The 23,551-nt window shown below is 44.5% G+C and overlaps 1 protein-coding gene across 5 annotated transcripts in view; it reads right to left on the minus strand.

The window, feature by feature from the left end:
- Positions 1-4,790: 4,790 nt before the first annotated feature.
- METAP1D (methionyl aminopeptidase type 1D, mitochondrial) overlaps positions 4,791-23,551 on the minus strand; it is a 99,238-nt gene continuing 80,477 nt past the window's right edge. For 2 of the 5 annotated variants that reach the window (XM_002712288.5, XM_070070689.1), the window contains 9 exons: positions 22,623-22,780; positions 20,378-20,527; positions 18,840-18,988; positions 18,226-18,268; positions 14,465-14,628; positions 7,567-7,664; positions 6,252-6,299; positions 5,301-5,379; positions 4,791-5,198 (listed from right to left, as the gene is read on the minus strand). In XM_002712288.5, the coding sequence (XP_002712334.2) occupies positions 5,120-5,198; positions 5,301-5,379; positions 6,252-6,299; positions 7,567-7,664; positions 14,465-14,628; positions 18,226-18,268; positions 18,840-18,988; positions 20,378-20,527; positions 22,623-22,780 (968 nt within the window). In that variant the 3' untranslated portion in view covers positions 4,791-5,119. Of the gene's footprint in view, positions 5,199-5,300; positions 5,380-6,251; positions 6,300-7,566; positions 7,665-14,464; positions 14,629-18,225; positions 18,269-18,839; positions 18,989-19,838; positions 20,528-22,622; positions 22,781-23,551 lie in introns of all 5 variants that reach the window. The other 3 variants (XM_070070690.1, XM_070070691.1, XM_017342930.3) reach the window with 2 other exon arrangements.

Consider the following 23,551-nt stretch of genomic DNA (forward strand, 5'->3'; position numbering starts at 1 on the left):
AGTTTGTCTCTTTGAAAAGTCTAAGCATGATCCTGCCGAGCTCCCCAAACTCGGTTCAAAGCTTTGACTCAGCCAAGGTCATAAATATTCATGAGCTGCCGGAGCTGATTGGTCCGCCGTCTTGCATAATCACCGGGGATTGGCCCGAGGAGCTCCGGCTCCGCCGGACTAGAGCGGGAGAGGCGGCCGGGCCTCGGGAGAGATGCGTCCACACTTCCCGGCCGGGGCTCCTCTGCAACAGAGCACGCCGTGCAGGGCGCACAATGGGCTGAGGCATCCGCGGCTGGGACCTCCGTCGTCTCGGCCTCCCGCCTCCCTCGCTCGCTTTCCTCCCCAGAAACCAACCAGCAGCTCCACGCCGCCGTCCTCCCCCTTACTGTCCACACCCTTCGCCTGCCCTACACTCTGGGGGCCCGGGACCGCTTCTCCACGCCGCCACCCAGTCCCGCGCCGAGCTAGGGAGGCTCTGCAGCCTGCCCGTCGCCTCCTGAGAGCACAGGCGCGCACTGGGGGGCGCCCGAGGCGGCCTGCAGACAGCAATCGTCCCCAGAGTCCCGTGTCCGGCGCGGCGCCCTCACGGCCGCGCCTCCCTGGCCTGGGGCCGTGCGCGCGGCCACATCCCTGGGGTCGGGGTCTGGGGGCCCTCCGGGCGGACTCACTCACTGGGCCGCCGCGCCGCCGCCGCCGCCGCTCCCTGGGGCCCGCTCGCATTGCTCCAGGCCCAGCTGGCCACTCCAGCTCGAGGCTGCACGGGTCTGATTAAAGCAGTGCGCGTGGAGAGCCAGGAACCCGCGCTTCTCCTCCCAGGAAAGGCGGCTGCACCGCCCCCTCCCCCAACGCACACCCTCTTTCCCTCCCCACCTTCCTCCGCCTCCCCCTCCCCTCCCCACTCTCTTCGCGCTGTGCGCCCCGGGCTCACTCGCCCCGAGGGCGCGGCGCAGCGTGGAGCCCAAGAGCCGCGGGCTCTGCTCTGCTCCGGCCGCTGACGCCAGGCGGGTATTTTGCGGCCTCCTGGGGGTCTGGAGAGAGCACCCCGGGTTCAGGAGTCCCTGGGAGACACTGAAACCCGCAGCAAACCCAGGCCTGTGGTAGGCTCCAATATCTCTATGTGCAGACACGTCGCTCTCTTTGTCGCCCAAGATCTTCCTCACCTCCGGGGGCCAGAGTTGGCGCCGCTGGTCTGGGGGCCAGGGCTGGTGGAGGCAGGAGCAAGGCCACGGCGCCTTCTACTTTCTGGGGGTATTAGGTGCAGAAAAGCTCACGAAAGCCCCCCTCCGCCAGCCCCTACCGCCGCCCGGCCACCCCCACGCGGCGTGGCGTGAACCATGCTGGTTACTAGGGGCTGTTGGTTCCCCATCCCGCCAGCCCCACGGTGAATCCCAAATTACTTTGTTAGGTAATTAGAAAGTGTTGATAATTATTTCTTTCATAATTTAGCGGTGTGCCGGGAACGGGGAAATGATCTTGTGAAAGTTCACACGTGCAGATGTATTAGTTACTGATTCATTTGATTAAATGGTAGTCTCAAGTGCTCAGATCCGCAGCTGAAGGCGCCCCATTAGCATAACACTGATGTTTAATTTTCATACGCATAATTAGCCATATATTTAACACTAATAGCAACATGCAGACTTTGAGCGTTAAACAGCCCGGGATTTGATCTGGCCTGAGCTGAACCCTCGCCGATGCACCTTCCCCTCTCTGGAGTGTGCAATGATCACGGGACAAACCTCTGTAATCAAGCACATTTTGGCAAAGGGAACACCAATAAAAACGAACATTCAAAACAAATTACATCGGTGCTGTCGTTACAGATATTAGTGGAGGGAGTTTCTCTCTCCTTTAACTTCTGCAAGCAGCTGCTGCAGCCCGCGGAATTTCTCCTCTTCCTCGGTAAGGGAATGATGCCGGGGGCAGAAATATTTCAGGCAGCGTGGTTGGAGAAAAAAGAAAAACAAAAGCAAAAAAAAAAAAAAAAAAAAGCCAAACCTCTAAACCAATAACGGGTTTGCCAACGTTTAAAAGATTTTTTTTTTTCTTAATCACCGAACCACACGGTGAGGCTTTGTAGCAACAACCAGCTAATGACTCTGCCACCAGACACCTCCCCGGAGCCTCCCGGCTCGTCCTGATCTCCGTAGCGCGCTGGTGGCTTTAATTGCTCCTTCCCAGCGCCTGTTTTGGGGTGTGGAGCGCGGTGCAATGCCCCCAGCACAGCCGCTCGGATGCCACTCGGGCCCCGGGTCTCCCGCGCGCGCCTTGCGGGCCCTGCGCACGTAAGTGATCGCCGCGGCGGGCAGCGGATCGGGATTGGGGAGTGGGGAAAGTTGGGTTGCTGACTCCTGGAGCTCAGGGAGAGGCGTGAGGACACCCGACGGCTGGGGCAGCTTAGAGCCGGCTTAGAGGATCGCAGGGTGGGAGAGCCGGGGAGAGAGGGCCGCGTGTCTCCACAGCCCCTTGGGCACGCCGTCCCCTCCGCGTCTGGAGTGGAAGACATTTGCGGAGCAGGGCACCTGGCTGGCTCCTGCGAGCTAAAGTCCGGCACGCGTCCCCGCGGGATGTGGCTTTAGAACCTTGCTGAATTTAGAAGTGAACTGTGTGTAAGCGAGGGAGTGTCTACACTCTGGAATTATTTCTTAGCCGGGAGAAGCAGGTCTGGGGAGGGGCGCTGAGCAGGGGCCCCTCGGGCACTGAGCCTCCGGGCCCTAACCCACTTCTCAGCGACGAATCCTCTCCCCTGGGCGAGCCCAGGGGATTCCGACCTCACCCCACCCCCACCGCTAAGGTGACACCTGTTCTGAAACGCCGGTTTGCTGAAACCTTTGCCTGCCCAAAGTCAGAGGAGACCAAAACGATCTGCTGTTTATCCTGAGGGCGCCGGACTCCGAGTAGAACTTACTGGAGTCCTGGGATCGGTGGTTCTGGTGGCAGCAGCCAGACCTAGAACTGGCTGGAATCTCTGTGGCTCTGGGCGAAGTTATGGGCCAGTTCAGCACACAGAAGGTTGGGGAGGCATAGAGGAGGTATTTTTAAAAAATCCTTCTAATCTCAACTTCAAAGCAAGTTAAACGGAGTTTGTTCTAAATCAAGTTTGTTTCCGACAGAGCTGCTGATTATCGGCAGATGTGTCTCTCGCTATCTAGATAACATATATATATATATATATATGACCTCAGGTTAGTCACTTACATAAATGGAATTGTAAACTCATCCCATAAATACCTCCACCTCGAAATAACTGCTGCACAAGCAGCGTGTTACCCGGCGGTTGGTGAGCTTTTGTGGTCCTAGTAAAGCTATCCTCCGGGAACTCTGCAGTAAGCTGATCTCCAGATAAGATACCAGGCTAATGGTTGCAAGGGGATTGCTCTGGGAGAGAAGTGAAGTCATTCTCCCGCACATATCTCCCGAGGCCTCTCTAGGGGATCTGCTTGCTCCCAGACAGCAGCCTCAGCCGCTTCGCCCTGCGTGGCCAACTCCAGAGCACATAAAAATATTTTTTCATGGATATTGTAAATCCTTAACCTCTCCCCTCTTTTCCAGCTTTCAGACCCATTAGCATCAGAATCACTTCTATCCAAAAACCTACATCCCTAGACACAGAGAAACTGAGCAAAAGGGGTTGGTGGACAACTCAGAGAATCCTGACTTCAGGGAAAAGTGGGAATTTACCACTTTCTCATGCCAGCTCATTGTCCTCCATTTCCCAACTCTTTACACAGGCAGGTGACCCAACAGATGTCATCTGCCCTGGCATCTCTAGGTGGTTACATTTCCTTGATGACCACTCAAGCTATACTGGGCAGATGACGACTCTGCAAAACCCCTCTTGGTGGCAAATAGGAGTTGGGACAACTGCTGGCTGCTCAGGCACTGTCACTGGACTTGTTTCTGAACTAAAACCAGAAGGGGACATCTTCCCTCCTGGACTGCTAGAGGCCCAGTCCCTCCCAACTCTGGTGCCCGTGTGACCAGGTCCTGGGGAGCAAGCACAAGGGAGGGTGCTCCAGGCAGGAAGGGGCCTTGGGAGATACAGGGTGCCGCCCTTTGGAGTCCTGCTCCTCACGCAGGTGGGAGCTGCCGAGTTAACTCCTCCAGGCACCCAGGCTCTTGCTCTCAAAGGTGGTTCTATCTCCCCTTGCTGAGATTGGGGGGGGGGGGTGCCTCCAGAATGCCTGACCTCCACTGCCCCTGCAGGGCTCAAGCAGTCTGGAGAGGGTCATTCTGGGGAGGGCTCCATTTAGGGACACGGCAGCCCCTCTGAGAGGTCCCATCTGGGCGAAGGCGACCGGGGCTTGAATTCCTAACTCAACAAACGGTCTGGCTTGTGCATAGTGGGACTGAGACCGAGGGGAGGAGGTTCTCACACTTGACCTCTGGGATGGCTCCTAGGGCTGGGCGCAGGCCCTGAAGGACCGGTTGTGCCCGCCAGGAAAGTCACGTTTCTGGATTGGTAAAAGCTATGAAGAGCCAGGCCCACAGCCAAGTAAATGTTTGTAACGGAAGCCTCGGTCCGTTTGCGGGATGATCTTTTCACCACAAAACCCCGATGAAGGGGAATGAAGGGAAGGGCCAGGAGTTGGGAGCAGGTGCTGGCCTCTGGCTGCACCCTCGGGGTCGCCAATGTGAGACGCTCGAGGAGGAAAAAAAAAGCCTTTACAAGAATTCTCAGCTAACGGTCAGGTTCGGGTTTTTTCTTTCTAATAGCGTGTAAAAGTTATGAGACCCCCAAACTACCCACCGACCCTCTCCCCCTTGTAACTCAGAGATGTAAGGCTCGCAGACACACGTGTTTAAAAGGGCTTTTACTCGGCAGAAAAGGAAAAATGCTTCCCCCTGAGACCCCGGTCTCCCAAAGGAGAGTCCCCATTCCCCCTCCAGAGGCGTTTGCCGCGCGGGGGAGCCGAGCCTGGGGTGCAGCGTCTCCGTTCCGCAAGCCCAGACCCTGCGGGGCTGGTGGGCTGAGTCCCCGGAGGCTGCCGGTCGCCACCGAGTTTCAGCAGGACGCCGCGGGGTGCCGGGTCGGTGGCGGCGCGGGCCGCCGGTGCTCTACTCCTCATCTGAGTTCTAGCTGAAGGCAGAGAGGGGCGCCTGTCCTCTGCGCCCCGCGGGCTGCGCCTCAGGCCTCGTGGGGCAGTTTGGTGAGGACCTGTGCGCCCCGCGACGTGATGAGCACCGTGTGCTCGAACTGGGCGGACCTGAAACACACGGGGCGGCGGTCAGCAGGGGTCCGCCCGCGCCGTCGGGGCGGTCTCCCCTTCCCGCACAGTTTGAAAGCAGTAGGGCAGGAAACAAACCACCTTTGATTGTCCAGGGAGACTGCAGTCCATCCGTCCTCCAGGACTTTAAATTCAGGGGATCCCTCAGTGATGATTGGCTCTGCGAGAGGCAAAATATTTACTGCAGTGACCTCATCAGCCTCTTGTCAAACATTGTCTCTGCTGATTATCAGAAAAGAGAATAGGCAAGTCTCCCCCCACCCCGCGCCCCTCAAGAGCTTCCCCCACAGGTTGGCGTTGTCATCCTGAGCGGGCTGGTAATTGATGCGGCGTAGGACAAACCAGACGGTGGGAAGACGAAATGCCACGGCGTGGAAAAATGTACAAAGTTGTCTAGTTCGTGATTTTTTTTTTTTAGAGAAAGAAGGGCATTTTAATCAAGGTTTAATTAGGACCCCGTGGATAATAACCACCCCAACACCAGTCCCTCTTATTATAAATACCAGTCGGTTTTAAAAAATATTTGAATTTTTAAAACATGTTCAAAATGTTCGTTAATCAGCAAATAACAATTTTCTTATTTCACTCTAATTGCTTCTCCATTAAGTCCCACAGTCAGAAATCCAATGCATTCAGGGCTAGGTGATTGGAATTTGGCGGTGACAGCAGTCACGCCATCAGACTTCTGTCAACCCCGAGCCAGAGAGCACGTGCCACTCGCTGACAGGGCGCAAGGGACACATTGCCTCTAGTTACTGGGTGTTAATGAAAAAAGGCAAACCAAAACAAAACACAAAAAACCCAAACGCCACATTACACGGGTAACAGAATTAGAGGTTGGGCTGCTGGTCTCCTAAATGTGTCAGTAAGTATCTGATTTAGGGAGACGGGCTGAGGATGTTGTTTAATCAGATTTACTATGCATCCGAATTATTTCATTATGCTGATTGGCTTTATTAGTCCTTCCCGGGGCCTGCGGGGCCCAGGCCTGCACCTCGGCTTCCGCTCTAGACAGCGGGGTCCCAGCATTACCTATGGTGAACGCCATGCCTTCCTCCATGGAGAGATCATTGTCATTCGCTGTGAACAGAGAACACAGAAGCGAGTAAGAGCAGGAGGAAGGATGTGAGAACCAGAACTGGGGTGGGGGGAGGCTGCTTAAAAGAAGTGGCCCCGGGGTATATTGTTCAGGGGAGCAAGAAGAGGCTTTTAGAGTCCTGAGTGGTGACAGGGGGCAAACAGAGCCCCTGGGCCTCAGTCTTGGCATTTTCTGTGCTGTGGGCAGAGGACCCCCCACCACACACACACACCTGGAAGTCCACCAAGGCCTGGCAGGGGGCAGCCTGGGTGGGTTAGACAGCTCTGGGGTGGCCTCCCCCACTGCCATGGTCCCCCAGGCCACCTGTTGCCAGGTCTCCTGGCCTCACTGAATTGCAGGCCTTGCTCCCACCCCGCCCCTAAGAAAAAGCAATCTTGGGAAAGGATGCAAAGAGAGGACAAGCGTCCTGAGGTGCCGGCTGAAGCAGGAGCTCCAGGCATGGCTGCTGGGTGGGGCACAGGGCTCACTGGCTCCTCGTGCACGCTCACCTGCACCTCCTCTGAGCTGCCTCTTTGAAGGGAGTCCTGGCCTGCCAGCTCTCCAGGGTCCCCTGGGGGTGGTTCCAGGCACCCTCTAGAGACCTAGCCCACCCCAAGTGCAAAAGTCAAGGCCCCAGAACCAACTCTCTGGTCCCTGTCCAGGTGTGCGGCCCCTGTGGGGGTGCCCCGCTGAGCTGCCTCCTGGCCTAGCTCAAATCCTCCCACCCTTTCAGGCCCTGAGGTCCCACTGTGGGCGAACACCCAGGCAGTGCCAAACAGAAGGCTGTGGGGAAGGAACACAAGAGTGGGCATAATCTAGGGCCCGCTGCAGAGTACACGCTGCGAACGACATCAGCTGTCAACGCTGTGCAAGATGTAATGAAGTTTAACCACAACAGTCAGCGGTTAGAAGAGGGGGTAGGAAAAGAAAAACAGAAAACAGTCATGTGTGCATGCTGCTGCGACATTGATGCAATGGCGTTTTGTTTCTAGTAACTTTTTCTAGACAAATATCTCTTGTGCCTTCCAGCCATGCACCCTTCGGGAAAAGACAAAGAGAAAATAAACCTTATTTTGGGAAATTGCTGGGCTTTAATCCAGTAACTTAGTGATGTGCTGGTAAAAATTAAGCAAGCCCCCCACTCTCTGTACACACACAGACACACACTCTGATGACGATGTAAATTCAAAGTTAGAGGACGAGCTTAAGGAGTAAAACTGCCTTATTCTGACCCCATTCTATAAACAGTTTCCAAATTAACTTCCTTACCATGATGCCAAATTTCTGGGTGTCCATGAAAGTACGATCCTATTCCATGGCCCACAAAATGTGGACAGACTTGCAAATCATGCTGCTGAGTTATACGGCTTTAGAAGTAGTAAAAAAAAATTTTTTTTTAAAGTTAAAGCACATAGGTTTTTAATGCATACTAAGATAAAACAAAGTAATTTAAAATTGTCTCTGAAAAAGAAAAAAATCAGTTATGCTTAGCATCAGATGATAACATCCATCTGTTTTCTTTATGCTGATGTAATTTTACTTTTTGTAGTTGCTTGTAACAACCCCCTTTGGCTACAGGAAGAAGGAAGGTTATGTATCTAACACAGCTGTTTGAGTCATTTACCTTAGTATAGCATTCAAACAAGGTCACTTTTAGACAGCATGTAAGTATACACAGCAATATAGATTGTTATACGTGTGTGCATACAATACAAGTCATACAAAGCTACCTTTCATAAAATTGCTACTGATTCAGTATCCAACTAGAAGGAAAACATTAAAATCAAGGACTATGACTTTCCACTTCTGTGGTTCCCTTTATTCCGATCTATTTCAAAATCATCATGCATTTCACAAACATATTCACACGGAAGATGAGATCTACTGGTCAATATTCTTGAAACACTCCAAAACTTTGTGATAATTTGGGAGCCGCTCAAACCCTACACCATTACATTTATCAAGAATGCTTTTTAATCACTATGACGCTCAAGAGAAGCTGCTGTTGTGATTCCTAATTCCTTGTTTAAAAAAAATTTTTACTGTACTTATTTGAGAGGCAAAGAGATCAGGAGAGAGAGAGAGAGAGAGAGAGAGAGAGAGAGAGTGAGAGCGCCCATACACTGGTTCACTCCCCAAAAGCCCAGCAGTAACTGCCAGGACTCAAACCCAGCCACCCGGGTATGGGACACAGGGGTCCCAACTCCTATCTTAACAGCTAAGCCAAATGCCCACTCCACGATTCCTAATTCTCAATGCTTCCTAGTTACTTCTATATGCAAATATTTTGAGTTCCGTCTATCCTATCTAAAGGAAATCTAGCACATCGCATCCAACCCTGAAATTCTCAGCTTCCAGGTAGAAACGATATTGTTGAAATCGGGTGAATGCTTTTACTTCTGCGAGCACCACACCGACAAGAACAAATACCATTTTAATGATTTATATTTTCACGTGGATGAGGGCATTATGTCCCGAAACCCCACCACAGCGATGGAGTGGGATTTATAGGACTACTAGTTCAATTCTTAACAAAATCAAAGTTTTTACATCTGAAACTAGAGTTGCCAACAGACTGCAGGTTTAATTTAACATGAACCCAAAGGCTTTTAGCCAGCATCTTCAGGGATATTTATGTTTACACACTTGTTTTAAGACATTTTTTTTTAACCATTTCCAGACTTGTAATAGATATTCACTGAGACCAGGATGTCACTGCAACCAGCCCTGGGGCGGCCTTGCATTCAGATCTCATTTCAAGGTAACTGACAGCGCAGAAACAGGTGAGCTAGTCAGGAACTGAGGACAGTTACCATAAGTCAACATTGTTACGCCTTAAGTTGTGCTATTTAGTTATGGTTATTTCTGAGGGACTTCGGCCTTTGGGCAGGAGGTATAATATTAATATCTTTCCCAAAGCATTTGTGCTACATAGTTTCCGAACAGACACTGAGAGTAGAAAAGAGATGACTGAATAAGGCATAATAATCTAGGTTTTTTTTAAGATCCTACCGAAACCTGTAAATTATGTAAATCCAATCTCGATAAACCTGTGATCTGAACAGCATTCAATATAAACTATTCTCCTATAAAAAAAAAATCTAGTTTCTTTCTTCTTCTTCTTTTTAAAGGATCCAACTGATTGGCAGGCATCACGGCCACATCTTAAACGTGTGTTACAACGGCGATCTTCATTTTAATTTCCGATGAGAGCAGAGGAAGAAAGCCCACTCTGGAAAAACACTTGGGGTCCCTCCCCCCATCATACCTCTCACTCCTCTTCATAAAAGCAGCTGTGCAATTACTAGGCGGCTAAAGATAGCTGAGTGCATTCTCCGACAACAATTGCCTCCCTGGGTCCTCCTGGAACTTCCGGCCACAGGAGTGCCACAGAATGCATGTGTCAAGAATGTAGATGTTAGAGGGTTTCAGGCCGGGTGGAGCAAGGAAGGAGCAGGCCACAGCTCCCAGGTTCTTGGCAGAATCCCTTAGCCGGGCTCAGTCCTAGAGGCTCAGTCTGTGCACTTCCCTCTGCTTTTGCACTAGCAGTTGGTTTTTAACAAATACTACTGGGGCCAAATGGGCTAGCATCTCATGAATGTTCCCAACCACTGTTTAAAAGCATGCCTCTTCTATTACTCCGGGATCCACGGTGAGCAGGAGATTCACCTGATTGCAGGGTTGAAATCCGACTTCACAGAGACCATCCAAATGACTTGTATGGCAAATTCCTCTGCTCTCAGCACACAGCAGATGCTGGTAAAAGTGGCTGTGGCCTGGGAAGGTGGTGCATGGATCTGCCTCTTGGTGGGTGTCTTGGGGACAAGGGAAATCGTGGGGCAGGTTAGCAGTGACCCGAAGAGCCACAATGGCTGCCGGCCACCAGATGCCACCCGGCCGCGACCTGTTTCTGATCTCAAGAGTTGTTCTGCCCTGCATATCTCACCTGCTTCTCTCTGCTGAAGTCTCCTCTAAAAATCCTTTAAGACAGAGGGACACCTACCCGTGAGCCCAGGCCTGTTCAGGGTTGGAAGCCCTTTTGGAGGGACGTCTGAGGAGGGAGGGGTGGAAGCAGGTGTGTAAAGGCTGCTCATGAACTTGCTTTCCAGTGCTACCCTGGTATCACAGCTCGTGTTTCAGCTGGTGAGGATCGTGGGAGAGAAATCTCCTTTAAGGAGTTGTATATCCTGTGATCATTTTTGGCAGTTTAATTCCCGTTTATGAGACAGTTGTACACCACTCTAGTGTTTTCTAGATAAATTAAATTTCTTAATCCATTTCGAGTACTTTTTATAACTAAAAATACATTCCCCAAGAGGGCAGAGGAGTACTATGTTTAAGCCCATGCTCTTATAAAGAAATAAAAGTATACAGGGAAATAGTTTTGTGACATTTTCACATGAATCCTATGAACAAGACTGATCTTCACATGCGGATCTCAAATGACACCTGACTTGATAAGTTAGGGGTTTTACTTTAATCCTTCCAGATTTTTATTTTCAGCAGTGTTCTCTGAATGAAGGAATAGCCAAACCCAGGGATTCCCTTTGATGACAAGGAATGCTCAAGTACAATTAGTAATATTTTTGAGAGCCGACAACTGTTTTCCAAAAGAATGGTATTTTTTCGTTTGTTGGTTTTAAACTGGATCACAAATTGCTGTATTTTTCTTATAATAGTGCTGAACTTTTATTTGAGGTTTTTTGTTTCTGAAAAGCAGACATGATGGACTGAAATAAAAGATAATTTATTGCAGTGCTTACTTTCATGTGCAGAGAGAAGCAGCGTAATTGTAATTTACAGTAGCTGTCAAGAAAAATCCATCACAGATGACATTAAAATGACTTATTTTGCCTGAGCCACTTATTGTTTAAATGTGCATAATCTAATAGAGATTGTTTTTAAAAATCTGCTTTGTATTGTTCTAAATTAATATCAAAACATACACTTATGAATTAAACATTAAAAACCATTTATTGATACCCTTATCATGACATTTACAACTATAAGTTTAAATTATTTTTGATTCAATTGCCGCCTATTTGTGATGCATGATTCTGCACATTCATCATATTCTCATGTGTACAGACCATATAACCCAGGGGCAGCAACGAAAAGGTGGCTTTGGAAACATCTGAGAGCAGACGGAGGCAGCGTGAGTATACTTGCGCCACGACCTAAGAACACGGGGCGCCCCTCGCAAAGCAGAAGGGCCCACGGAGAACTCTTCCACTACATCACGGTAGCCAATGTCTCTTCACAGACATCACTCTGTTCTTAGGCCTCAGAGGGGGGATTTCAAAATTTCCTATAGCAATCTGGGGCTTTTCTGGTCACACAACCCTCGCGTCCTCGCGTAAGATGCACCAGGAATGTTCTTTTCCTCGTGGAACAGTAGAGGGAGGCTACGCGAACGATGGGGAATATCTTAAAATAAATGAGATCAAATCGAAAGGTGTTTGTAAACCTTTGGTCTGTAATGATTTCAGTACTTATGGCTTCAAGGTGGAGATTGTTTCTTTATTTCCTCCCTTAAGATTTTGCCTGAATGAGAACAGGCACAATAGATGTCCAGAACCACTGCTCTCACACATCAGACCAAACATTTTTAGAATCGGGGCCAGCTTCCTCCCCAGCGGCAGACAGAAACCATCTAAATAATGCAATGTATTAGGGGGAAAGGAAAAAGTTCATTGTCTGTTATGTTCCACATAGTTTTCTAAGTGCAGTTGTTGGGACTGATCTGGTTTTCAAAGGAGCTTGTGCATGCAAATTCATACTCTGTGAAAAGTGACCTTTGCATCCAGATAGCTAAAATCCAATGTCACTTTCAATTCTACTCTTCTTCTTCTTCTTCTTTTTTTTTTTATGTAGCTAGAATTAATGCAGTGCATATGTAATGAGATGCATTATCCTGCATGGAGATTTATCAGATTTTCCGACTGAATGCTATGCTCTGCTAGTTCGAGCTGGAGTTCACCTGCATGTTGGTGTGGCGTGTGGCTCTTTTTTGTAAAGAGTTAAGTCGTACACAAAAAAAGGGAACAAAGGTCAGCACCCAGCCGCCACTTGAATGTGAGATTTTTCTTTTTATTCCCCTTGATGTATACTAGCCTCTGTGTTATTAGTCTTAATGATGGAAAATTGTAGTGTTGATACAAATCTTTTTTTCAAAGTAGTAGGCGGGAGCTCCATTTGTTAGTAAGTTTTTTTTGTGACTAAAAGCCACGGACAGTACATTTATGTAGCAGTAAAAGGCCTAGATGCTCTTTCCATAGCAGAGCTAATTATTCCTACTGTGACCTTACTGATCTAGCCTGTTCCTAGCGCAGCTCATCTGCACGCCTGTCCCTCTGTGTAGATGGTGTCAGAGAATATGAAAAACCCTATAATGAAACCATTTTCATGATGGAGAAAGGCTACTGGAGTTGCACTTGCTACAAAGAGGCTCAATTATATGAGTAATTGTGATAATTTTCTACATTCATAGCCTTCAATGGGGAAAAAAGAACGAGAGCCACAAAGGAAAATTACTTTAACAAGAAAGTACAGAGAGTAAAAATGGAAGAAGAGACAAAAAGGGGAAAAAATAACCAGAAAAAAAGTTTAAAAAATAGATCTGGAGGGAGGAATAGCGAGACAGGGAGAACAACAGAAATGCTCAAAAGCCCATGTGCAGCTGTGGTGCACAATTAAATTGAATTTTTTTTCCTGCAGTTGATGAATGTGACTACTGCAAATGTGCCTCTGTAGTTAGCTATCATTTGTTGTTCCGTGACAGGAAAAGGATAATTACCTCTCAGAGAGAATCAAAGGCTGACATGCCCTTTAGACACAGCCATGAATGCAGAGCTCCATAGAATGCTTGAATAAGAATCCAGTGTTCTCTGCCCCCTTCCACTGAAGAACAAATTTTGTTAAAATGCAAGAGCACCACCAGTAAATTTGTTGAACCCTAGGTGTTCAAAAATACGAGGTGCATCTATCGACTCATCCCATTTGCAAAAATAAAACTGCATTTTGAATTCATTTCTATTATATTCATGGACAGTAAGATAGTGAGATATGCATTAAATTTCTTTTCCCAGTAGGGGTCTGATTCAACATTTCCTATGAAAGAACAGAGAGACACTATCCTTTTTTCCCAGGCTAGTTAGCCTATAATTTAAAACTGTCAAAAACACAATTTTGTTCAAAGTCTTCAATAAAAGCTTCTCAGATATAACCCAAAGAGATTTTACTAAAGTTTGATTCAGACACTGTTACAATATTTTTAAAGCCATAAATACATTTAGCTGATATTTTACTGCCTTTTTTCTTAAAGTATTTGAAGGCGTGCGAAGGAAAAAGGCAGCATCTTTTCAAGGTGACTAGCCTTCCATCCTTCAGACAAATGGGAAGTATTCAGTGGTGTATATTAATGAGGACAGAACTTTAAAGGGTACCGATGTGATCATCTTTAACAAAATGCACTACTTCTCAATGAAAACACATACTCTGCCTGTCTATTTCAAAACAGTTAGGGGTAGAAAAAAAGACCTAAAAGTAGGTGACAAAGAAGAGTCTTGAATTCAGAAAATACACACACTCAGAGAGCAAACACAGAAAAAACACTGTGCAGAAAACAAACAATGGTTTATAGGGAAAATGAACCAGACAACAAAAAAAGACAGTGGACCACAAGCTTTTTGCTAATCTACGGATTTGGAAGGTAAGGCTCGCTGGAGCTAACACGTTTCTTCTTTGTATCACAAGAGTACATTCTACTTCATTCCTTGATAAAATTCAGCTGTCTGCTGTCTCCTGAGACAAGGGGTCGGGAAGCTCATCCCCTGCTTAGGCACTTCCTTCTGTCTGTGCTGTGCTTTTGAGAAAGGAACACCACACACCAATGCATCAAGCTAAAACAAACGCAACCCTATAAATATTGCTTGCCGCTCCAGTAAGTTTCTTTGCTGACCCTGCTATAATTCACTTTTTTAAAATCTTTTTTTTTTTTTCTTCCCCCAACCCAGGGAACAACACTGCAGCCTGGCAGTTCACATACTGATATCAGACTGAAATGATGGTTTGGAATCACAAAACATGTCATCAGCTTTAAACCAAGCCACCAATAACCTTTGTACCACTTGCCAACCCTCCCTTTACCTGTCAGTGCAAGGCTTACCTGATTGTGTTTCCAATTACAGAGAAGGGAGCCCCCGCTCTGCAGGCTGCAATTGCTTCATCTCTACACCTCCTGGCAACCTCCACTAACTTTTTACCACAGTCATCCACATCGCCCACCAAAAATGTCTCAGAGGTGTCTCCGTGGTAGCCGTTGAAATAGACCTAAACACAGGCAGACATTTTACAATATGTCCTTTTTGAAAATCTACTCTCCTAAGTATACATTATGTTCATGTGGGTCCTCAATAGTTTCGTGGGTTTTTCTCCTTCCAGAATCACTCTCAAATCTGTCTATTAAAAAGGAAGAAACAGATACGCTGGAACCTTGCAGAAACTGAAGAGGAAGACAGCGAACGATATTACTGCAAAATTTAAAAACAAGTGATTAATATGGCTACTTCAGTATTACTATTGTAATATTTTGGTTCTGCACTTTATTCCCGAGAAGACAGAAGTGTATATGAAAAAAATTAGTTACCAAAGACACTGACCTAAAATTTCTATAACAGATGTAGAGAACTAAGACATTAAACATAGTGAAAAGTTTCTTCAGGCTCATGAAGATTTGCTTGATCTTTTATTTGCCAGTTCTCTACTGGGAAATGATATGTAATGACAAGAAGAAATAAGACAAGTATGTCAATAGAGGAGAATTTTGTTCAAAGAACTGAAATGGTTCAATACAGCAATGAAACATGTTATAGGAAAATCCTGTGTTCAGAAGTGAAATCTTAATGAAACATTCCAGATAGCAGAATGTTAACAGAAAACACTAGGGAAGGATTTTTTTTGGAAGAATTAGAATATTAAAAAAACAATTTTAAGAGTAAAAATACAGAAAATGTAATTTTATCAATCTTCAATGATTCAGAAGCCCTGTAGGATCCTGAAAGACACCACATTCAATATGAAAAAAAATCAATGATTACCAAACACCATAATAAATATAGAAGGCAGAGCAGATTTCTTGAATACTGATCCCTGGATGCAGCACAGAATTTGCTCTTTTGCATAAATTTGTCTAGCCTAATAATTTCTCAGATTTCTTTTTCTCATAAAGCAGAATGTAAAAATTGTTGTAAAAAAGATATCAATGTGAGCTTTCTGTGAATTTTGATAGTGAGTTAATGTCTTAAATCTGTACACTATTCTGCATTTTAAGAACGCTCTCCCACACTGAATTGTCTTTATTGGATCTTCACCTTGTGAGTCAGTAGACCAAGGCACAGACAAGTAACTTGCTGAAAGTTAGTGGCAGAACACGGAGGTAGACCCTGGTTCATAGAGCAGGTTTTCTCTGCCAGAGCAAATTATCTTGAGTACCTGGCAAGACAGTAGTTTATACACTCATTCCACTCACAGTCCTTTGCTGTTTAGAAAACTGTTCCGATTTTATATACAGAAAAATAAAATTTGGTAATAGAAGAGCAATTATCAAGAAAATTCGTAGCTGTGAATGTTTATGTAGCTGATATTTATGTAAAATGTATTTTAAAAGTCTGTCTTTTTTGGAGCTTTGAAAAATGATTACTTGGAAGATTTAATGTATATGGAAATATAATACTTTTGAAAAGTCTGTGGTAGTCATCTATATCTACTGTTTGTACCTATTTTCTTACTAACAATTCTGTTTTTAATTAAAAAAGTATTCATTGTTAAAATGTATTTGAAAGGAAGAGAGACAGAGACAGAGATGAAGAGACAGAGATATTTCATCCTGGTTCATTCTTCAAATGCTTTCAACAGTTGGGGCTGAACCAGGCTGAAGCTGAGAGCCTGGAACCTGATCTGAGTCTCCTACTGGGTGGCAGAACCTTCACATGTACGCAGGCCATCACCTGCTGCCTCCCAAGATACGCATTAGCAGGAAGCTGGAACTGGAAGTGGCCTTCAATCCCAGACACTCCAATATGGTATGAAGGCCTCCCAAGCAGCATTTTAAACTGCACCAAATGCTGTCCCCTGTAATTCATTTATTTAACAAATACTTACTGAAGAAGTATTATGGGCATCTCATTGTGTTTTGCAAAAACCATTCAACTTTCAAGAGGGAAAGAAGTCTAGGTGCTTATACTGCATACTAGACATAAACAACCATAAAATGCAATGAGTACTTTCCCACAAAAGTACAGGATCTGATCACAGAGTCGTCCATTCAATGAAAAATTTCATAGGAACAAAATTTGATAAGGAACTGACTTATATGTTTCCTAGATTCCTTCACATTTCTAGATACTTAAAAGTATGTCACTTTGTTTTATGGCTTTTGTAACTGGTAAAATCATTTGAATGTCGAAAATGAAATTGTTTATTAGAAGTCTTCAGGAAACTTAGAAAAGGAATATGAGTAGAATATTTTCTTTGGACACATTGAAAATAGTAGGGCAGAGTATGCTGATTTCATTCAAAGCAGTAAAATTCTACTAGAGGGTGATTAGGTGAGATAATAAATGTAAAACCCTAATGTCAGGTATAATCCAAAGTAAAAGTGTATCATGAACAAGACTTGACTTCAGGTACACTTCATAAAATGCCTCTTTCGACATGATTTTGAGATGGAAAGATACCAAGAGGATCTATATAGAGAGCAAATGTTCAAGTATTCTAAGTAGGACAAAATGATACAGGAAATAGTATAGCAATAAAAGGATCTTTGGCTATATCCTCACACAAATTGATGTGAAGAAAAAAATCTTAAACTAATGCAAACAACTAAAAATCTGACCGAATTCAACTACTGGATGCCTATTTCTACCTTATTCCCACTCTTACCTAAGTTTCATGGTCTGCATATAAAATAACTATTATTGAGACTATTTCCTCATTAATAGAAACTGAATGTTGTCCACCGCAACTAGCATTCATCAGATGTTTAAATTTTATTTATTTATTTAAAATGTATTGAGTATTCACCAGATGTGTAGAATTTATTTACAATCTATAGAATTCAAAGGAAGCGTTACAAATAAAATTTTTTAAAAGAACATGAGTATATATAATTTAAGTCTGAGAATAGTGAAAGGCTAAGAAAACCAGAACAGATTAGCTCATACAATTTGGAGTCCCTATGTTAAATTACCTGGGCTTGTTATTTAAAATTTCTATTAACCATTTGGTGAAAACTGACGTTCACAGAGAAAACTACTCTGTTTGCATGCCTGGTGCTCAAGGTTCTCTAGACCAGAAATGGAACACGATGTTACCTTCAGGGATTTTAATAAATCTAGGGAACACTGCTAGCAAAAGAGTTGCTGTCCAAATAGACTGACACACACAGGCCAATGTAGCCCCTAATGACAGAGTAAGATAATGACAGGCCCCACTCAAAATCAGCAGGAAGAGGAAGATCAATCTTGGCAGAGTGAAGGAAAAATGCTGGCTTTCTTCGTGTTAGCTCATCTCATACATATCTAGCTTCAGCAGCTGCCCAGTGCTGTGGTGCTCTGCATTAACTACACAGTGGATCAATAACAATTACACCTTCTCAAAAACATGACACATAGCAGGATTGGGTTGACATTTCACTTAGGCCAACATTGATCTCAGTGCATCTGATTCCAGCCCTAAATTCAAGTCAGGCCTGGGTTTACTTGGAATAAACACAGAGTTAAAGACAAAAAAGGAAACCAGCTGCTTGCGTCTGGGGCTACAAGTAAACAGCACTTCACTGGCACAGCTCATGTTTTCAATCCACCCTTCCTGTTGCTACCAGCAATGCTGAAGTTGATCAAAGACTATTTTTTTATATGATTTACTCACCGTGACATCAATGTTGATAATATCTCCATCCTGAAGAGGTCGACTGAAACATAAACAGCAAAAACATGGGTGATAGACAGGTCTCAATAAAAGGAATAGAAAAATAATACCTAATGACTAGAATCACAACTCCAATGAGTCACGTGATAATCTGGAGTGAAAGAGGAACAAATGGAATAACTGTATCTAATCTTTACCTTACATTAGTCACATCAAATTTTATAATACACAATATGAATGCATTGCCACTGTTGATAATTCTTTAAAAAGATGTGCTTATTACTTACCTTAATTTTACTAAGAGCCATGATACTAATTGATAACAAAAAATGTGTGTACATTTGGACTTTTATCATTTTTATATTAAAATCTAAGAAGGTAAAAGAAATATTTAAAACAACTTTTTTTTAGGTTAGAAACTGCTTTAATAAGCATTGAATGGTGGCAGTTATGTCCACTTAGAAGCAAAATACTTCCAAATTTGTTTCCCCATCACCAGCTTCTGAAGTTCACGGGTGGGTTTCAATTGAATATAGTGTCTTTCAACTTATGATATAGACCTGGTTTCATGTTTTAGTTTCCACAGGACCAATATGTTATTAAAAAATGAATACCTGTCAGGAATACCATGACAGAGGACGTTGTTTACAGAGGTACAAACAGATTTTGGAAAACCTCTGTAGCCTAGAGGCGAGGGGTAGGCATTGTGACTGATGATTTCCTGATGGACGAGGGCATCTATCTCTTCAGTTGTCATGTCAACCTAAAATATTAAACAAAGAAATTGTGCAGTGACAGTTGAAGACATTTACTGTATTTATCAACCTGGATATGCTATGTCTACCGTAATGACTGTATGAATTTACCAGGGTAAATTTATGGTCTAACATTTTAATTAATTATGACTAATGTTAACAGTCCTCAATTGTGCCTTTTTGACAATCATTTGGGTATATGACAGAGTTATGGGCTATTAGGAAGTTGAAAATTTAAACTGTAGGACCCTTTAAAATCGTTTGTGAGTCACTAAATGAAATGATTCCCTTTTAGCCTGGAGATATAAAAACATGCGTTCTTTGACAATTCCTTCCTCTTCCTCAGTGGTTAGTGCTCTGAGCTGACTGGAACATAAAGTGATGCTCAGAAGGATCTCCAGTTTCTACGACAAAGCTGAACACTAGGCCAGCGCACAAATTCTCATCCCAGGAGGGGGTTCCAAGAGTTTTGTAGCAATGGCATGGAGACTGGGGGTCAGCATTGAAAAACCCGAGTCTCAGACATTTTATAGACAACTGACTTTCACTAACCTTGATTTCTTCCATATCTAAACAATAAACTTTGCTTTTAAATTTCCCCTGACATCCAATTACTCTCAAACTAAGAGAAAACTGACATGGAGTTTTATAAGCACATGAAGACTATTTCTATAACACTGTAAGTCAAACTAAAATTGTAAAACAAAAAAATCATTTATTAAACGTCAACTATTTCTTTAATCATTTTCTTGGAGTTATTTTATATTCACATGATGCTTAATTATGTGGCCAAAAGTTATGACACACAACCATATACGTGATTCTACCTTTGAATCTCGCTTCTGAAGTTCTGCCTACCTCTTGGAAACCAGAGGTCCATATTTTCTTTCTTGATTCTTCTATAGCAGGGTATTGTAGATTATTACTAAAGAACTAAATCTTACAGTAGGATAGTTTTACATAATTACATTGGTATGTTATCCATAGCTTTGTGCATCTGGTCTGATCTTTCTTTGCAGAGATAATGCAAGAAAATAGGAGATAAAACACAAGGTAGAGCAACTCTTCAGACACAGAAAAAACATGGGAAATAAAAGCAGACACTGAAGGCAGGAGTAAGAGGGCAGAAGTCAAAGCCATTGCCATGGACCAACTTGGATATGCTAATGGGTTCAAAGTGTTTCTAGAATTCTGCTAGTTAAAGCTGAACTTGGATTTAAACCATGTCTTGAATAAACACATAAAATAATAAAATCCCTGCCTGCCATCCTGAGGCTTTACTTAATTTTTTCCAGACAAATGAGATGTGTACAAAAGAAGTATTAGAGGCAAACAGGGGAAAACGCAGAGTGCTTGCTGCCTGGGAGGAGCTCATCCGAGGTCTGCTGAGACGCCACCTTTAAACTCTTCCCGGCCAGCAGGAGGACGTGACGGGCCAGCTGACAGGCCTGACGGAGCCCTTGAATCTGATCTTCATTCTTAACTTCTATGCTGTCTCCCCAGTCGGGCACAATGCCTGTCGTCACATAGTCTGGCTTCTTTATGTGCTTGAGGAAGAAGGATTGAAAACGAAGATCAGAACTCAGCGCACGACAATGGGATCATTTTGTCGGACACAGCCTCCTGCTTCATGGAGCTCTGCCCTTCCTGCCGGAGGACCGACCTCCGAAGCCAGCACAGCAGACCCTCCAGGCTGCCCCCGGTTCCTTCCCCTGCCCTTTTGAACTTAACATGGCCTGTTAGCACTGCCTCTGGATGGTCTGCTAACCTTACCACGCTTTGACTTAAACTGGACTCAAGTAGACTTCTGGTCAAAACAAACAGTGGTTTCTTTTCTTCCTCCGCCCAAGCCCACTAGAAGTAAACCACTATTGATTAAAAAAAAAAAAAAAAAAAAAGAGAGAGAGAGAGAGAGAGCGCGCCAAGCTTCCAGTTTGCCAAATGATTCATTAAGACAAAGGTAAGATGTATGCAAAGGACAGCTCCCAACACCCTGTCTGCACGGAGGTTTGTAAGAGGGCTGACTGACGGTAAAGCCCATTGAAGCCTTTTGCATTCACCTCTTCCACTCTGCAACCATACTCAAACTGAGAGGCTGGCGGAGGAAACAAAACAGCTCTCTTTCCTTTTCTTCTCCAAGTACATAAAAATTACCTAGAACATTTCCTTCATTTGTCGAGAACAGACAAAAGCCCCCCCCCCTCCAACAACCCCCTAAACTCAAAACATTCAACTCTGATCACTCTGGTAGACCATTTCTCCAGCAGTATTAGGAAAATAAATAGTCTCTGTCACACAGAGCTCCTTTCAGTCCCAAGGTTTCGCATAGCTCTTTGCAAACTATTTATAGCAACTGCTACACCAGCACTGTTGAGCGGTACACAGTAAGGCTACATGGCAGTTTGGGACAGGAAGCTGAGCCAGATAACACTCTTCAATGGAAACATCACAGCAAGTCTGCAAGGTTGAGGTAGGACTCTCCTCTTTGTGAAGTGCAGCCAGCAGGATTTGAGGAGTTACTTATTCTCCCATTTTGATGGGCTTTTCTGGTCCAGGTAATGCCACTGCCTGGTTTGCCACAGCTGAGCTCTGCGGGGCGGCTACGCTCTTACGGCTACCCCACCAGTGCCAGCTAACACCCACCAGGTCTCCCTCAGAGAGCATGTGTTCTCGTCTCCACTCTGCTTTGTGATGGGGCCAGGTGACAAGTATAGGCAGAGGAGAGGGGCTGGTGGGTTGCCACTGAAATTGTCTACAGTGTCTAAAACAACATACTCACCTGCCCGGAGACTTTCTTTCCTTTTCTAGTAAGGAAAAATAATGTCCATTTTGTGGCTAATACCAAATGCTGGCTCTCACTGTGAGGGCCAGGCCTCAGTTGAACTTGGAACATGTGCTGGGCTCTGGGGGCCCTTCTGTTTCACCTGCTCTTGCCACAGAAATGGGCCATTTACTTTGAGGAAGTATAACATACTTAACGTTAACGTGGGCTCAGTGGGGAAAAATACATAAAAGGAAGAAATCAGGCAATTTTTATGACAAATCTGAATTTCTTTTAGCTATTCTCCTTCCTAAAGAACTCACACATCTCCTTTACATTGCATTTTGAAAAATGGGTAGACTCTATCTACAGAATTGTACTCTCTGAAAAAAAAAAAGCAAGAATACTCTGAGATAAGAGACTCATTTAACTTACTCTAGAGGATGATTCAAAGACAGCAGCGTTAATAATATGGAAAATTTAAGAGCAGGCTTTAAAACAGCCATCTAGTGTATTAGTTTCAAGTAATCGCTCTAGAATCACCCCAGTTGAATAATCAAGTTTTTTCCCTCAAAGAAAGTTAGGGAACTCTGTGTGTGTGGCTTTTCTTTCATGTTAGAAATTCAATATAAAAAAATTCTACGATAGAAACTTTAATCCTAAATAAGCTAAGTAATTGTAAATTCAGAGTTTCAGTTTTAAAAATTAATGCTGTAGAACTACAGGATGTTAAAACTTCTCGCATCACAATTTAAAATCACAAATCAAGTTTTTAAATTGTGACTGAATGGTCCAGAAATCAAATGTGTGAAGACGTTTGATGGCTTCGGCAGTCATCTGTGCTGGCTGGGAAAGGCGGGAGATAAGCGGCCACACCGTACCTTGGGGACTGGATGAGCTGAAGAAACCACAGCCGGCCAAACTACACTGTGCGAGACATTTCTTTGTCTCCGGAAGAAGAAATTTCTTCTTTGTTGATTGCTTGACTGCTTGTGTAAGTAGATATGATTGAGTGGTGAAGAGAAAATTCTCTGACAACCTATGAGCAAAAACAGACATACTTTAATTAAAAAAAAAAAAAAAAACTAGCATAGCTCTGCACTTTAAGATGTTGTGGTGTTGTCTATTAACTCATTATTCTAATCCTTTGTGGACTCAAAAAGGAAAAGCTCCAAATAGAAAAGAAAGCAGCAGCGTTCTGAGTTCTAGTACAATAGGAGTGCAGAATATTTATTAGCTAATACTATGTTTACAGAGACGCTTCACAATGGAAAATCTAATCTAATGGGAAACAAACATATAGAAACATCTGCTGTGCACCGATCTATAAAAAGAACAATTTCTGCTGTGCTACCTTATGCGGCCATGTCCAGGATGACCCTAGATTCAGGGCACTGTTTTGATGGCTTTATACTCTTTAAAGCCGTTTTCCTTTCAAGAATCACGGACAAATTGCCAGCTGCACTTTGTGCCCTCCATAGGATTACTACTCTGTGTTAAGTTCATGTGCAGCGAGGCATTATACTGAAATTCATTGTGATGAATGTTCCAGGCAGATAAAGACCAAATAGCAAAAATGTAGAGGTGATCCTGAGGGAAAAATCAACATACGGTCCTAAGTAGCTGCCACAGGTATTTACAGACATCTATCGACATTTTCATGCACATATCCTTTGCAATTCATCTCCTAGGACTTTATCCTGCAGCTAACAGACAATGAGAGACGGGGATGGACCCTTACGGCAGCCTTGCTCGTGGTAGAATAAAACAAGAAACAACCCACATGTTTCCAAATGAGAAACAGCAACAG

The sequence above is a fragment of the Oryctolagus cuniculus genome, chromosome 3 (assembly GCF_964237555.1).
Source record: "Oryctolagus cuniculus chromosome 3, mOryCun1.1, whole genome shotgun sequence".
In the NCBI taxonomy this organism is placed as follows: domain Eukaryota; kingdom Metazoa; phylum Chordata; class Mammalia; order Lagomorpha; family Leporidae; genus Oryctolagus; species Oryctolagus cuniculus.